Source organism: Microplitis demolitor, chromosome 8 (genome assembly GCF_026212275.2).
Source record: "Microplitis demolitor isolate Queensland-Clemson2020A chromosome 8, iyMicDemo2.1a, whole genome shotgun sequence".
NCBI classification, from domain to species: Eukaryota; Metazoa; Arthropoda; class Insecta; order Hymenoptera; family Braconidae; genus Microplitis; species Microplitis demolitor.
Window position 1 is genome coordinate 439,341 of NC_068552.1, and position 13,043 is coordinate 452,383.

Genomic DNA, 13,043 nt, shown 5'->3' on the forward strand with positions numbered 1-13,043 from the left:
AAATCTAATGATTGTTTTTTTTTACAAGTTTTAATGATGCTCGAGATTTTTATACAAGCTACAAACTTTATACTTTTGAAAGTATTAAATCAATTTACAGAAATCTCTAGGGATATTATTCTTTTGGTTTATTCTTCTTTTAAGAGTTATACGACAGTAGTGACTGTACTAACTTCTTAACCTTTATATGTATACCTTAGATGTATATAACACTATGAAAGCTCGTTCGTAGACTATTACACCATTCACAAATGGTTATATCTTGTATAACACTGCTATATAACAAAAATAAAAAAATAAAAAAGTTAAAAAGTGAGGCAAGGACTCGTGGAAATCAATATTTCGCGGGGGTCGATGTAATGGCATAACTTTAAAAAAATAGTTATACTCTTATAATACAAGTATTCTTATTTTAGCACATGTTATTTTACAGCATTCACTTAAAATATTTTCACTTTTATAATAAATTTACATTATCAATGTTTTTCCAAATTTATTTACTTAAATATATAAACGAAAGAAAGATAACAACTATTGATATTACATTTGAATATTTATTACATTCCCAAATCATAATGTCTTATTTTTTTTCTACTGAATGGTGAATTTATTATTTCGTATAGTAATTTCTTTGACTTGGAGAACAGTTTGTCTTTATACAAATTAATATCTAAATTTATTTTTCAAAGCTTTTTATATCTCCATAATAAAAAGTGTTAAAAAGGAAAACGCTTGATGTATTTATATAAGTAGACTAAAAAAATAACTAGGCTGCATTAGCTTTTTATTTATTTAACGACAGAAATATTTTGAAAATTTCTGGAACAGTATTTTTATAGACAAATATTATAAAATTCATAGCAAACTTAAACTCAGTCAGTTTTTTATTTCTTAGTCGCAACGATCAGCCGTTTATTTAACGACGTTTTTATTTTATTATCTTTCAGAAAAATTTTCTTATACAAAACGGCCACTAACCGCCATTTTTATTACCAATAAAATTTTCTAATTTCTTGCAATATCTTGCATTACATCAACACCCACATTTCATCAGTAAAATAAAAATATAAAATTTTTTACGGTAATAATTTAAAATAAAATAGAATAGTTTATTTTTTCTCATGGTTGAATAAACAAAAAAAAAAAAAAATAAATAAATAAATGTAATAAATTAATGTTGTGAAACATTTTAAAAAATATATATTTCGAGCTTAGTATCAATTTTTCCATGCTTTCTACAAAGTAGGTCGCTTTATTTTTTTTTCTTTAAAATATCTATCGATACATGTATCGCAAAGTCTAATTATGTGTTTACATACTTGTTACATTATAAAATTAATCTAGGCATCGTTAAAACCTCAGAAAATATGAAAAAACCATCAAATGACGCAGATGTAGAAAAAAAAATGAAACTGTAGATTTCAAGATTTTATATGCATTTATCGACCTTAGCTATATTCTTATTGAATATTCATTAAGATCTTATGTCAATAGAAACTGGTTTTTTTTTTTTTTTTTTTTTTTTAATATTTCTAAATAACTATTATTATTTCAAGGTTAAATAAACTGATCTTACGATACTATTCAAATCATAGTATTACTGTATAAAACTTGATGTTAATTTATAAAAACTATTTGTCATTAACACTATGTCATAACAAGGTATTCGATAATAGGTTTTAAAAAGTGTCATTATGAGTTCATTATATCACGCTGGTGGAAAATATAGAAATCTGCATTGCCTTGTCATTTATTATAGTATGCCAGTCAATAAACGGCCAGTTTAGAGTTTGCTTTACAGTTATGATAAAACAGGATTATTATGCATGTAAAATTTTCTGAATCCAAACAATAGTATAGTTCTTAACACAGTAAAAATTTATAATTTCAATGTCGTTTTCATATTATAACATCTATTCAATTATTTTAATCGATATTTTTCAGTATAGTTTCCCCAATATATCTCTCTGAATAATAAATTTAAAAGAGTAAGCTCTGGATAGTCCGAGCATATGGATAAATATAATTTTTTTTTATTTTTATAAAATTCTGAATATTTAAATAGACATCAATAAAATGGTGATATCCCAGTAAAAATAATCTAGTAAACTAGATTCTATCTAAAATAAATCAGTGGGATTTTTTTAGACATAAAAATTAGGTCAATCTATGAAACCCAACAATGTCACTCCCCCAAGGACTTAGCATGCTTACCTCATTTAAAGTATATATTTTTACATTAATTTAGGAGCTTCCATGTGAAAATATCAGTAGATAAAAATTTAAATATATAAATATAAATCTGAGACTTTAAATAATATTTAATAAAAAAAAATTAGTGATTATAATATGGATTGAAATGATATAATGCCCTTCAACATTCTAACTGTAAATATACATAATATAATGCGTGACATGCATGGGCGTGTAATATGGAAGATTATGTACATTACATTTACTTACTAGATAGACATTGAAACAACAATAATGCAAGCGACTAACATAATGCATTTATTTTTAGATTTTTATTCACTTTAAAGTATTAAAAGTAAAACAATAGGCAGTTAACAACGGACTTTTTTAAAAAATTAAATCAGTTAGCATTTACCGCTGTTACTTTTTCACACCTACATATATGATATTGTCATAACTTTTTAATTGTTATAATTATTATAAAAACTTTGGTCTATTAAATGTAATCAGATTAAAACTGAAACGATGATTAAATAATATTTTATTCATAAAAATAATTAAAATTAATGTCTAGATGTCCTGAAAATATCTATCTGGAGCCAATTTACTATTTTTGTCCCTTTTAAAATAAAATAATAAATTCAATTGTTTATTTAAAGTTATCCCTTTGTTTAAAAGTATGTGCTCAAATCAAACAGAAACTATGTATCTGACCGCAAAAAACAGGTTTTTTATGGTCTAAAAGATGCAAGAATGTCCACGTATGTTGTTGCACACTTAATCTTTTTGTTCATTTTATAATTCTGATATTCACAAACTGCTGAATAGAATATTGTCAATGTAAAAAAATAATCGGATATATAAAAGAATAATTTATACTTTGTGAAAATGCTGAGTTTCGTGATTTTTCACTTTTTTTCACATTTACACAAAATTTTAAATAATTTTTCTACTTTACTAAAAACGCTCATTATATACAACTTTAACTCTTAAGATTTTCTAAAGATTTCTATCAAAGTTGTAAGAAAATTATTTTTGCAAGATTAACAAAGAAACTTGGACGTATCCCAAATGTACACGAAAAAAAAAAGAGTTAGTCAATTTATTTTTATTTTTCAGTTAGGATGTTAAGGCAGAAAAAAAAAATGAAACAAGAAAAAATAAAATAATTATGATTAATAATAAAATTAAAAATTTTAAGAGAATCTAATCTTATTAGTACACTATCTACCAGTAAATTTTTTAGCATCCGGGTCGTGACTTTAATTTCTGCACCTATCTCAATTAAAACTTGGCTCTAATACCTTTTTTTTTTACCTTTCTGAGTATTATAATAAATTTTTTAAAATTCTATTCCTAGTAAAGAGAATTGTGTACCTGTGTTAAATTTTTATATTCAAATAAACACATTTTTCTGTTTCTTAAAAATTTTTAAACCAGTTTAATATTTAACACTTAAAAAATGTTACCCAGTATAATATTGAAATTAACATTTATTAAGTGCTATTTTAAAATTTATATCAAAAACATAATCAATAGTCAGAAAAATTATTATAAATGACATATGTAAATATTTTATAAATGTCAATTTAATTATCAATATATTAAATTTGGCATTTACTAAAAGTTTAAAGATTTATCATACGAATCAAAAAGATTTAGATTTTAAAATAATATATTATAAATTATATTTAATAATAAAGTAAAGTGTTAAACAAATAAACAAATAAAATATAAAATCGATGTGATTAATAAAGTAAAATTATATGAAAACAAGAAGCAATAAATCACACGAGATAATTATCAATAATCAAATTATAAAAAGTGTTATTTTACCTCTTCAGCAAATTCAAAATCGCCGTCGAACTTTCGCTTGCCTTCGGTCCTGGCAATTACAATAAAAAATGCCGTCAAGAGGAACACTCCACGCAGTAACCGCCTCATGTTTATTTAATTTTCCACTTAAATAATTTGTTTTTTTGTTTTTTTCACAAATTTAAATTTAATTGTAAAAAATTATTTGATTATGTCCCACTTGTAATACCCACAATATCATATATCAATATATCTATATTGATATATATACATAAATAAATATGTATATATTGTATTCAGGAAATCAATTGTACACTAGATAAAATCATTAGATTAGATCAACTAGGAGTAAATTTTAGTCTTGTTAGCAATATGCCTAGATATTGAATAACTATTTAATATTTTAAATTTAAAAATGGGGTAATGTATGACAGTACTGATAAAACCGGAAGAATTAGAGTTGTTATTGATACACACGCGACGATACTACACGCACGAGCCGCACGACGTAGTATTAAGTATATGTATAACGTACAAGTGTAGAATACGTATATTGTAGAAGCCAGCGACCCCGATCCCGATCTGTCCCGATCCACGATTGTGTTGTGTTACTCTCTGAGAGTTGAGAAAATAATGACTGTGAGGTCTGTATGCTGAGAGAAGGGTATGGTTACATTGCCGAAGTCGAATCGCCGACGCACAGACACACACAACACACACACTTGATGCTATTGGTCGAATTCCAGAGCAGGTAGAAAACGAGACGTCAAGGGTAGGACTGCTAGGAGAATAAGATAAAATGAGACAACTTGAATCGACTGAACGTACTCTAGATAAAGACAAGAAATGAAAGAGTGCGATCTGTGATGTTGGTTGGTGTACATAGGGACGATCCTCATTTCACCCTACGCCATTTCCTCGGTTACTTTCGCGCGAGCGCGGCAAAGTCCGCGATCCAGTCGATATTCGACACTGCTCACATTTTGGAATTTCGTCCTTAAATTTTACTCTTATACATACAATTTAATTTATATAATGGAAATATACATCAAACTTATGGCTTTTTAGAATAATAAAGTCTTGATGCTTTTTTTTTAATTTTCCGCTATGAAAATTAAACATTTTCAAAATAAGGCAATTTATTGATCACGGTACGATTTTCAAAAATCGAGTATTCATCCGAAATAACTCAGCACAATATTAACTTTTTTTGTTTATCAAAAAAGTCTTGCGAAAAAGAAAATTTTTTTTTTTTTGACTTATGATGCCACAACTAAGGGAGGATGCAGTCCATGTCTTTCTATGATAAGTAGTCCAAAACTTTGTGTCTGTCGAGAATATTTCAACACAATATGGACGTTTTTTTATATCCCTAAAGTTCCGAACATTTATGCTACGAAAAAAAAATTTTTTTGGGAACGGTGTTTTTAAAATTTTGTTATTGATTCTTTTACCATTTCTCTAGCTAGAAAAAAGTGGGAAGCTTTTGGATTGGCTACATAGTCAACCGTTTTTCTGATTTTACTTTTTTATTTTTTTTTACAAATGCATTTCACAACCCTTTACTATTTATACGGAGAAATAGTTTTATAGCTAGTTCTTTTTCTATAGTGTAATAAATACTAAAATATTTAGGAATAGTATTGGAATAGAAGATAAATTTTTACATGGTAAAAAATTTTTAAGCGCATGTTAAATATATGGTGCATATGAAGGCAATAATTCGCGTTATTCTTCAGCAAATAAACTATCTCCGATGTTATCTTGTCCCGTCCTTCGTGTTCAATACTAGTGTTCACTTGAGATGCACGTAATGCCATTTATCAACTGTAATATAAACGTTTATTAAATTATTGAATTGATAAAAATCTACAATTAAATACAGCCGGCTACCACTCAAAGATATGTAATTATATTTACTCAAAGGAATAGGCTCATTACAGGCAGACTTATAACGTCGACTGTATAAAGAATTTATTTATCACCTAAAATTAATAAGTAACTTACCAACAGGTTCTAGACCCGCTGACTCAGATGATTCAGGTGCATTACTTATAATTTCCTCAGCGGTACTTGCATCAATTTTAAAAGGACTATCTTCTACAGTTACATTAGCACTGTAATTAAATAATTAAATTTAGCAAATGATAACATAAATAAAAATGAATAACAATAATACTATAAATTACCATGATATTCCTGGAGTTTCAGTATCACGTTTAATTAAATTTTTCCAATGTTCGTGTACCTCTTCAATAATATGTAATGCAAAGTCACGAGGTTTTGCTTCACCATTGAAAGCAAATTGATTTTCTGGTTTGCCGTCAGGAATTTTATATATTTTAAACCATTCAACGGTTGCTTTTAATAAACCTGGATAAAATTTATCAACATCAGCAACATCTAAAAATAAAAACTTTCAGTCAATAATTAATTGTTAATTTATAATTCATATTATTGAAAATAAAGTTTACCATTCATTTGATCAGCTAATGGATCATTGACATCGATTACTATGACTTTCCAGTCGGTTTCACCTGGGAGAAAAAAAAAAAATTATATAATTTCAACCTTCTTTTCAGCATAAAAAATAAACTATTGGAATAATTAAATTTTACCTTCATCGATAAGAGCTACGATTCCCAAAACTTTAACTTTCAATACTTCACCTCTTTTAGCGACCTTAAAATATAATAAATTTATTTTTAAACTCTTAAACATTAAAAAAAAAATTAAAGTTGAAAAAAACCAAAAACTTTTTACCCTGTATCCAATTTCTAGAACATCAATAGGATCATTATCTCCTTTGAGTCCAGTAGCTTCATCCAAAACTTCTGGATTTTCCCAAGTCTGTAATGAAACGAATCACTTAATATTATTTTATATATTAATATCTTTAAATAACATTATAATTAGTTTGTTATTATTTTACTTGAGGTAAAGCTCCATAATTCCAGATATATCCGTGATGGGGAAAACAATTAGCAACAAAACGAAGTTTACCATTTTTAACATCTTGTTTGATGGGATTTAGGGGTTCTTTTAAATTTATTTCCATTTTAGCGTTAGTCCATCGTGGTACTTCAACCACCATGTGTAAAATTTTACTTGACTCATCTGCATATAGCGGAATGTCATGGAAAGGTGAGATAGCAGTTTCTTTTTCTGCAACAACAACAAAAAAATTATCTAGTTTGTATGAATTTTTTTTTCTTCTATTTTTATAATTTCGAGTGTTAATAAAATTATTTAATTAGCAATTAAACTTAAACTTTTAACAATAATAATTTTAAAAATGAATATTAATTTTGAAAAAGTATTTTGTGACATAAATTACTGATTAAAAAGTTAATTCAAATAAAATAATATTAGTATGATTAAAAAAATGTTTACGTTCATGAGATATGAGAGTATTATTATCTTATTACAAGATCCTTCAATTGCGGAAATTACAAGCAAAACCGGTAGTATTGAAGCAATCATTATCACTTGACCTCATGGGTTAGAAAAAAATGATTTAACGTAATACTATTGGTTGATATTACAAAAGGTTATGACCGTGAATAAATGATAATACTTACTGAAGTAAATTTTGAAATCAGTTGTATGCGGAGCACCAGATTCTACCGTGGTGTACGACATTATTAATTTTTGTCTTTTATTTGTTAATAATTGTCTATTACAGCTGTTTAGAAGTTGTTTAGCGACTAAACTAAACGGAAACGCTAATTTCTTCAAACCGTAACTACGAAACGTGTGCAGGCACATCAAGGCTGCCATCCTGACATCTAACGGTTATTAAGTCAATTCAATTCGTGTTTTTTAAATTTATCTTAGGATAGATTTTTTTTAAAAAGTCTTCCGTAAATTTATAAATTAATAATTAAAATAATAGATTTTAAAAAATCTGCGCACTTTTAAATTTTTTAATTTTTATTCTACTTACATTTTAATTATTTATTGAAAAATTTAAAAAATTGATAAAATTGTCTGACATATTGACACTCGTTTGACTTATTAAGATTTAAAAATTACCCGGCAACTGAAAATTTTAGTTTTTTTAATTACCAAGTTAATTGTCATCATGAAAATTTTTTAATGTTGGCTTTATTAGGAAAAATCCATGGCACTGTTATATGTTTAATATATACAAAAAATGTAAGAATATAACGGGGTAATATGGTGAAATTTATAAGCGAGTTTATCAGTCATAATTAATCTTTTATTTACTTAAATAAATTTTAAACATTTTATAGATAAAAAATTTTTAATAAAGTATTAAATTATAAATTTAAATAAATTATTAAGTATATCTAGAACATATGTAATTAATACTAAGATACTATAAAAGCATTTTTTTTAAGACAGTCATGCAAAAACAACGCCTATTTATTATTAATAATATAACTAGTTTTTATAATTATTAAAACTTATTTTCTTTCTTTTTATCAATAAATTTTGCAATTATATTTTTATAAGAAGCATAAATCGTTACAAAAAAATAATAATTTAAATAATAATATAAATATATTTTTAGTTAAAGATGAATAACTATATTTTATTATTATAATTATTATTATTTTCGTGATTTGTTTAATAACACATAGCAATTATATTTAAATATAAATTTAAGTCGTTGAAAAATTTTCTAAGGCACATTGGTCAATTTTAATTTAAATTAGATGTTATAAAGTCGACAAATGCCCCCACTCTTGTATATACTCCTGGTATTCCGGGCTCAGCACATCGATATCCATAAGACACAACACCGATAATATAAAACGATCTTCCTACTGGATACATCAGAGGCCCGCCACTGTCTCCCTGAAAATTTAAGTAAAATCAAATAGTAAGTTCAGGCAAATGCATATACCTCACTACACCCTTTTCCCTTTAAATATTTTTGAAATTTACCTGACACGCATCTTTTCCACCTTTAGCATAACCAGCACACATAACACGATTATCAATTACTGCAGTTTTAAATCGTTTGAAAGCATTTACGCATTTTTCTTCTTCAATTACAGGCAACTGAAGCTGCTGTAAATCTGAAGAACTAGGCCCTCGGAAATAAATTGATCCCCAACCAGCAATAAAAGGCACACTATAGACAAAGTCTTTGTTGATAAGCTCGTTCACAAATGGTAAACATATCGGCTGCAAATTTGCTGTAATTTTATTTATTATTAAAATAATTTTAATTTATTGATATATTTATTTAAAATAATAATACTGATAATGCTTACGAGTAAATTGAACATCTTGTTGTAATTTTATCATGGCAATATCATTGGTATAATGATTAGGACTGTAATCCGGATGAATAGTAGCTGTATCGATTAAAATATCAACTGGATTAGCTCCGTCATCAACGGTATCGTCAAGATTAAGATCACCAAGACGAACGATATATAGGTCTCGACGTTGATAAACGCAATGTGCAGCCGTCAGAACGTGACGTGAGGATATCAAACTTCCGCCACAAAGCCATGATGGTCGATTTGGATGTTTAGTAGATCGATACCCCAAAGCGGCTATCCAAGGCCAAGCACCTATTCAAATTATTTAATAAACTCATATTCAAACTTAATTGAAATAATTATTCTACTCGACGAATTATAATAGACTGTAGGGAAATTCTTTGGAAATTTCACCGTGACAAATATAATAGATTTATATGAAATCTACTAAAAAGAAAAACGAAGTTAATTACCAAAATATTTACATTTAAAAGTACTATACTTTTGATTAAGATTTGTACGCAAACAAAAAAAATTGAATTAGTTACTATTTATCTAAGATAAGCTTTAATTTATTTTAGCATTAATTATTATAATTATTTTTTTTATCCTGTGTATGGTTTTTTTTTCAGTTGTAAATATTTATAGCAGATACTCTTTTCTATGTGAAGGTCTCAGTGATGACCTTCAACATGGTCAGTGAGCGTTTATAATTATATATCTGCTGACCATTTCGATTAATTTACAAAAATCATTACAGTTAAAAATAAAATAACAGTAAAGAAAAAGAAAAATTATTGAAAAGGCATTACCAAGTGCTGCTGGTACTCCACCAACAACTTTAGGTATCGGACCATTAGAACTACCACATTGAGGTGGAAATAGTGGACCATATGAGGAGTTTCGTAGTGTGGGTCGTGGTGGTGACGGTGTTGTCGGGAATTCATGATTTACATTGGAATTACTTTCACTTATTGGACAGCATACTTTTGGGTCTCGGCCATCAAAACCACACAGGGAATTCCGTAAGAAATCACTCACAGAAGTACCATAACTTCTGAGTAATTCTAACAGTGGTGAACAACTTCTAATATTAATACATTGTCCTGGTAGATTTATGGGATTTATACAATTCGTTTCTGAAATTATTTTAAATAAATTAAATCTTTTTTAATTTGCAATAAATTTTAATTATCCAACTATTGGCATTACGCACTACTATTTTTTTAAAAATAATAACACGCAAAACCTACTATTTTATGTATTCATCATATTTAGTTTGTGAATACCGAGTATATAACTTGTTTATATGACTTTTTTTATGTTTACTTATTTCCTTTTTAAAATAATATAACTATTTATAAAAACAACTTACGTCTTTTAATAGTTTTATATTATAAATAAGTATAATTATAAAAAAATAAAATTAAATTTGGGATTTTCAAGTAATAAATGTAAAGATAAAAATAGTTAATTAGTTACAGGAGTTGATAATCTAAATTATAGATAAAGTAAATTTTAAAAAACGAACATGTTTTTTAAACTAAAACCAATTATCTTGTAACTGTACTCGGAAAATCTTTCCTTATTAATGGAGATATTTTTCATCATTAATAAAATGAAAAAAAAAAAAAAAAACGACAGTAGATAATTTTTAAATTGAAATAACAAACCATAAATTCTTCAATAAAATAATGAAGAAAGATTATTTACAATAATGGTTATAATTATTTAGCAAAATGATTGATGACAAAAAATTTTTTTTAAAATTCCATTATGATAATAAAAAATGTAAAAAAATTCAAGTATGGATTAAATAAAATCATTGAGGCTTCAATTTATTTGCTGCGTCTTAAGTCGTTTATACGTCACACTATCATTTAATATTGAGCCTGTGCCTTTTGCGTTTAAAAAATCCTTGACCTCGTTAGATCTACATTTGATGACGATATACGATTCTTAGTAATAATTTTTCAGCTTACTTACCCTGAGATTGGGTTGATTCGATGATTAATAGAGTCAGGATCAATTGAGTAAGCCATCCAGGATATATATTCATTTTCTACATCGGAAAACAATAAATTAATAAAATTATAATGATTCAAGTACATAAATATTCAAAACTTTTTGATAAATTCATTTGAAATAATTATAAAAAATAAATGGAAATTTTAAAGGACTTCCGAGTTTTAGGTGTTAATTTAATGCTTCACATCCTCGAAAGAATAATTATCGTATGTGAAGGCCATATGACCATTGACTGTTTACTGTTGTAATGAACAAATTTTAATTTATACACAAATATTTCTTATTATCTATTAATCATAACGTACACGCTCAGTTGCCTCAACATCCGATTACAAATTATAATAGAGCATTTTAAATTCTATAATTTACATACATCGTTTGGGAATCCCTTTTATTTATTTTATTCTTTTACATAAGAAAATTAAACTAATAAGGAAATAAGAAGAAAAAACAGAGTTCAAGGTTGACCGTTTCATTTTTTTTTTTCATCCCGGCGTATTTTTAAAAACTAGTAAATGTTATGAATTATCCTTGGTATTGTTTTCTAAGCTTTTTATCGTACGACACTTTTTTGTGGTCAAATTGACTGATTTAAATCTACCAGGACATTAATTTACAAGTAATTGCAATAAAAATAAATTAGTTTCTTTATATTATTTTTAAAATTAATTAAAAACTACATGACCGATCGATATTAAATTCTAATCAGATTTAAGAATTGATAGACTCCTTCGATTTCCGCAAGAACTATTCAAATCAGTTGATTCGTTCGCAAGATATTGTACAACAATATTTTTTTCACACACTTATAAACATATACTTTGACATCTGTAAAAAAACATATTTCTAAACTTTGAAAAATAAATATTTTTTGAAAAAATTAATTTTGTTAAATCGTAAACGTAAATGTTTTTTTTGAAAATGGTCATAGCGAAAAGTTAATAGTTAAAAAAATCGGGACATTTACTAAATTGAATATTATATAATCATAAATCAATAGCACGTGTATAAACAATTCTGTCAGTGCAGAATTTTTTTTCTCTTATAACTGCTAACTAGTGATTTCTATATATATATATATATATATATATATATATATATATATATACAGTTTGAATAGTAATATTAATTGAGATGAAGCATGAAAAAATATTATCAGAAACAATTATTTTTTTATTCAACGCGCACAATAAATTAAAAAAAAATAATAATAATTACAAATTGTATTTTTTTTTCTCTCTTTGATGAAAGATATCTATAATAAAATAAATTTGTTTTCAAAATTAGGAGCAAATGGTTTATTTGATATAGTAATATTTACACATGATTGATTATGATGATGAGAAGAATAAACATGTAATAGAATATACGTAATACCTTTTTATTAATTGATGAATATTGATGGAAGAGTTTCAAAATGTAAGTAAAATAAAGTAATAGACTGCGCGACACAGCCTCGAGATCACCACGACGAAAGAAGACTGTCGATGATCATGCCGACTACATTCTCTTTATATCCATTAGCGTTTCCACGCCGCACTGGGAATCAGCTCATTAATCGATACTTGATCAATTAATTACACTTACACTTTTATTTTTTGGTGGTCCACTAAAATCTTATTCAATCTCTTGATAATTTTAAATATTCAAGGTCAGTATAACTAAAATTTAATTATTTGTTTTGATATTTATATTAATACCTTATTATAATTAACATGATACAGTATCGATCCTGGAACTTAATGATTTATAATGAATATGACAACT

The 13,043-nt window shown here is 26.3% G+C and overlaps 3 protein-coding genes across 4 annotated transcripts in view; all 3 read right to left on the minus strand.

The window, feature by feature from the left end:
* Positions 1 to 4,877, minus strand: part of LOC103576019 (proteoglycan Cow) — a 28,484-nt gene extending 23,607 nt beyond the window's left edge. The window contains exon 1 of one of the 2 annotated variants that reach the window (XM_008556046.3): positions 4,030 to 4,877. In XM_008556046.3, the coding sequence (XP_008554268.1) occupies positions 4,030 to 4,137 (108 nt within the window). In that variant the 5' untranslated portion in view covers positions 4,138 to 4,877. The remainder of the gene's footprint in view (positions 1 to 4,029) is intronic. The other variant, XM_008556040.3, reaches the window with a different exon arrangement.
* Positions 4,878 to 5,518: 641 nt separating this feature from the next.
* On the minus strand, positions 5,519 to 7,788 carry LOC103576030 (inorganic pyrophosphatase). The gene is made up of 8 exons (XM_008556055.1): positions 7,590 to 7,788; positions 6,941 to 7,173; positions 6,772 to 6,858; positions 6,627 to 6,690; positions 6,483 to 6,545; positions 6,198 to 6,411; positions 6,016 to 6,125; positions 5,519 to 5,835 (listed from the first exon to the last, which is right to left on the minus strand). The coding sequence occupies exons 1-8, from the start codon at positions 7,786 to 7,788 to the stop codon at positions 5,804 to 5,806; spliced, it is 1,002 nt and encodes a 333-aa protein (XP_008554277.1). The 3' UTR covers positions 5,519 to 5,803.
* An 808-nt stretch (positions 7,789 to 8,596) lies between these two features.
* On the minus strand, positions 8,597 to 12,760 carry LOC103576037 (venom protease). Its single transcript, XM_008556065.2, has 6 exons — positions 12,654 to 12,760; positions 11,235 to 11,310; positions 10,061 to 10,387; positions 9,255 to 9,560; positions 8,923 to 9,176; positions 8,597 to 8,832 (listed from the first exon to the last, which is right to left on the minus strand). The coding sequence occupies exons 2-6, from the start codon at positions 11,305 to 11,307 to the stop codon at positions 8,677 to 8,679; spliced, it is 1,116 nt and encodes a 371-aa protein (XP_008554287.1). The 5' UTR covers positions 11,308 to 11,310; positions 12,654 to 12,760; the 3' UTR covers positions 8,597 to 8,676.
* Between the last annotated feature and the right edge of the window lie 283 nt (positions 12,761 to 13,043).

What these genes read in the sequence shown, in the direction of transcription:
- LOC103576030 (XM_008556055.1), bottom strand. Translation starts at nt 7,788, where the DNA reads ATGGCAGCCTTGATGTGCCTGCACACGTTTCGTAGTTACGGTTTGAAG. An exon ending in TTCTAGAAATTGGATACAGG is followed by an intron (nt 6,691 to 6,771) that starts GTAAAAAGTTTT and finishes TTATATTTTAAG; the next exon opens with GTCGCTAAAAGAGGTGAAGT. An exon ending in ATTAGCTGATCAAATGAATG is followed by an intron (nt 6,412 to 6,482) that starts GTAAACTTTATT and finishes TTTTATTTTTAG; the next exon opens with ATGTTGCTGATGTTGATAAA.
- LOC103576037 (XM_008556065.2), bottom strand. Translation starts at nt 11,307, where the DNA reads ATGAATATATATCCTGGATGGCTTACTCAATTGATCCTGACTCTATTA. An exon ending in ACAAGATGTTCAATTTACTC is followed by an intron (nt 9,177 to 9,254) that starts GTAAGCATTATC and finishes ATAAAATTACAG; the next exon opens with CAAATTTGCAGCCGATATGT. An exon ending in GTGGAAAAGATGCGTGTCAG is followed by an intron (nt 8,833 to 8,922) that starts GTAAATTTCAAA and finishes TTAAATTTTCAG; the next exon opens with GGAGACAGTGGCGGGCCTCT.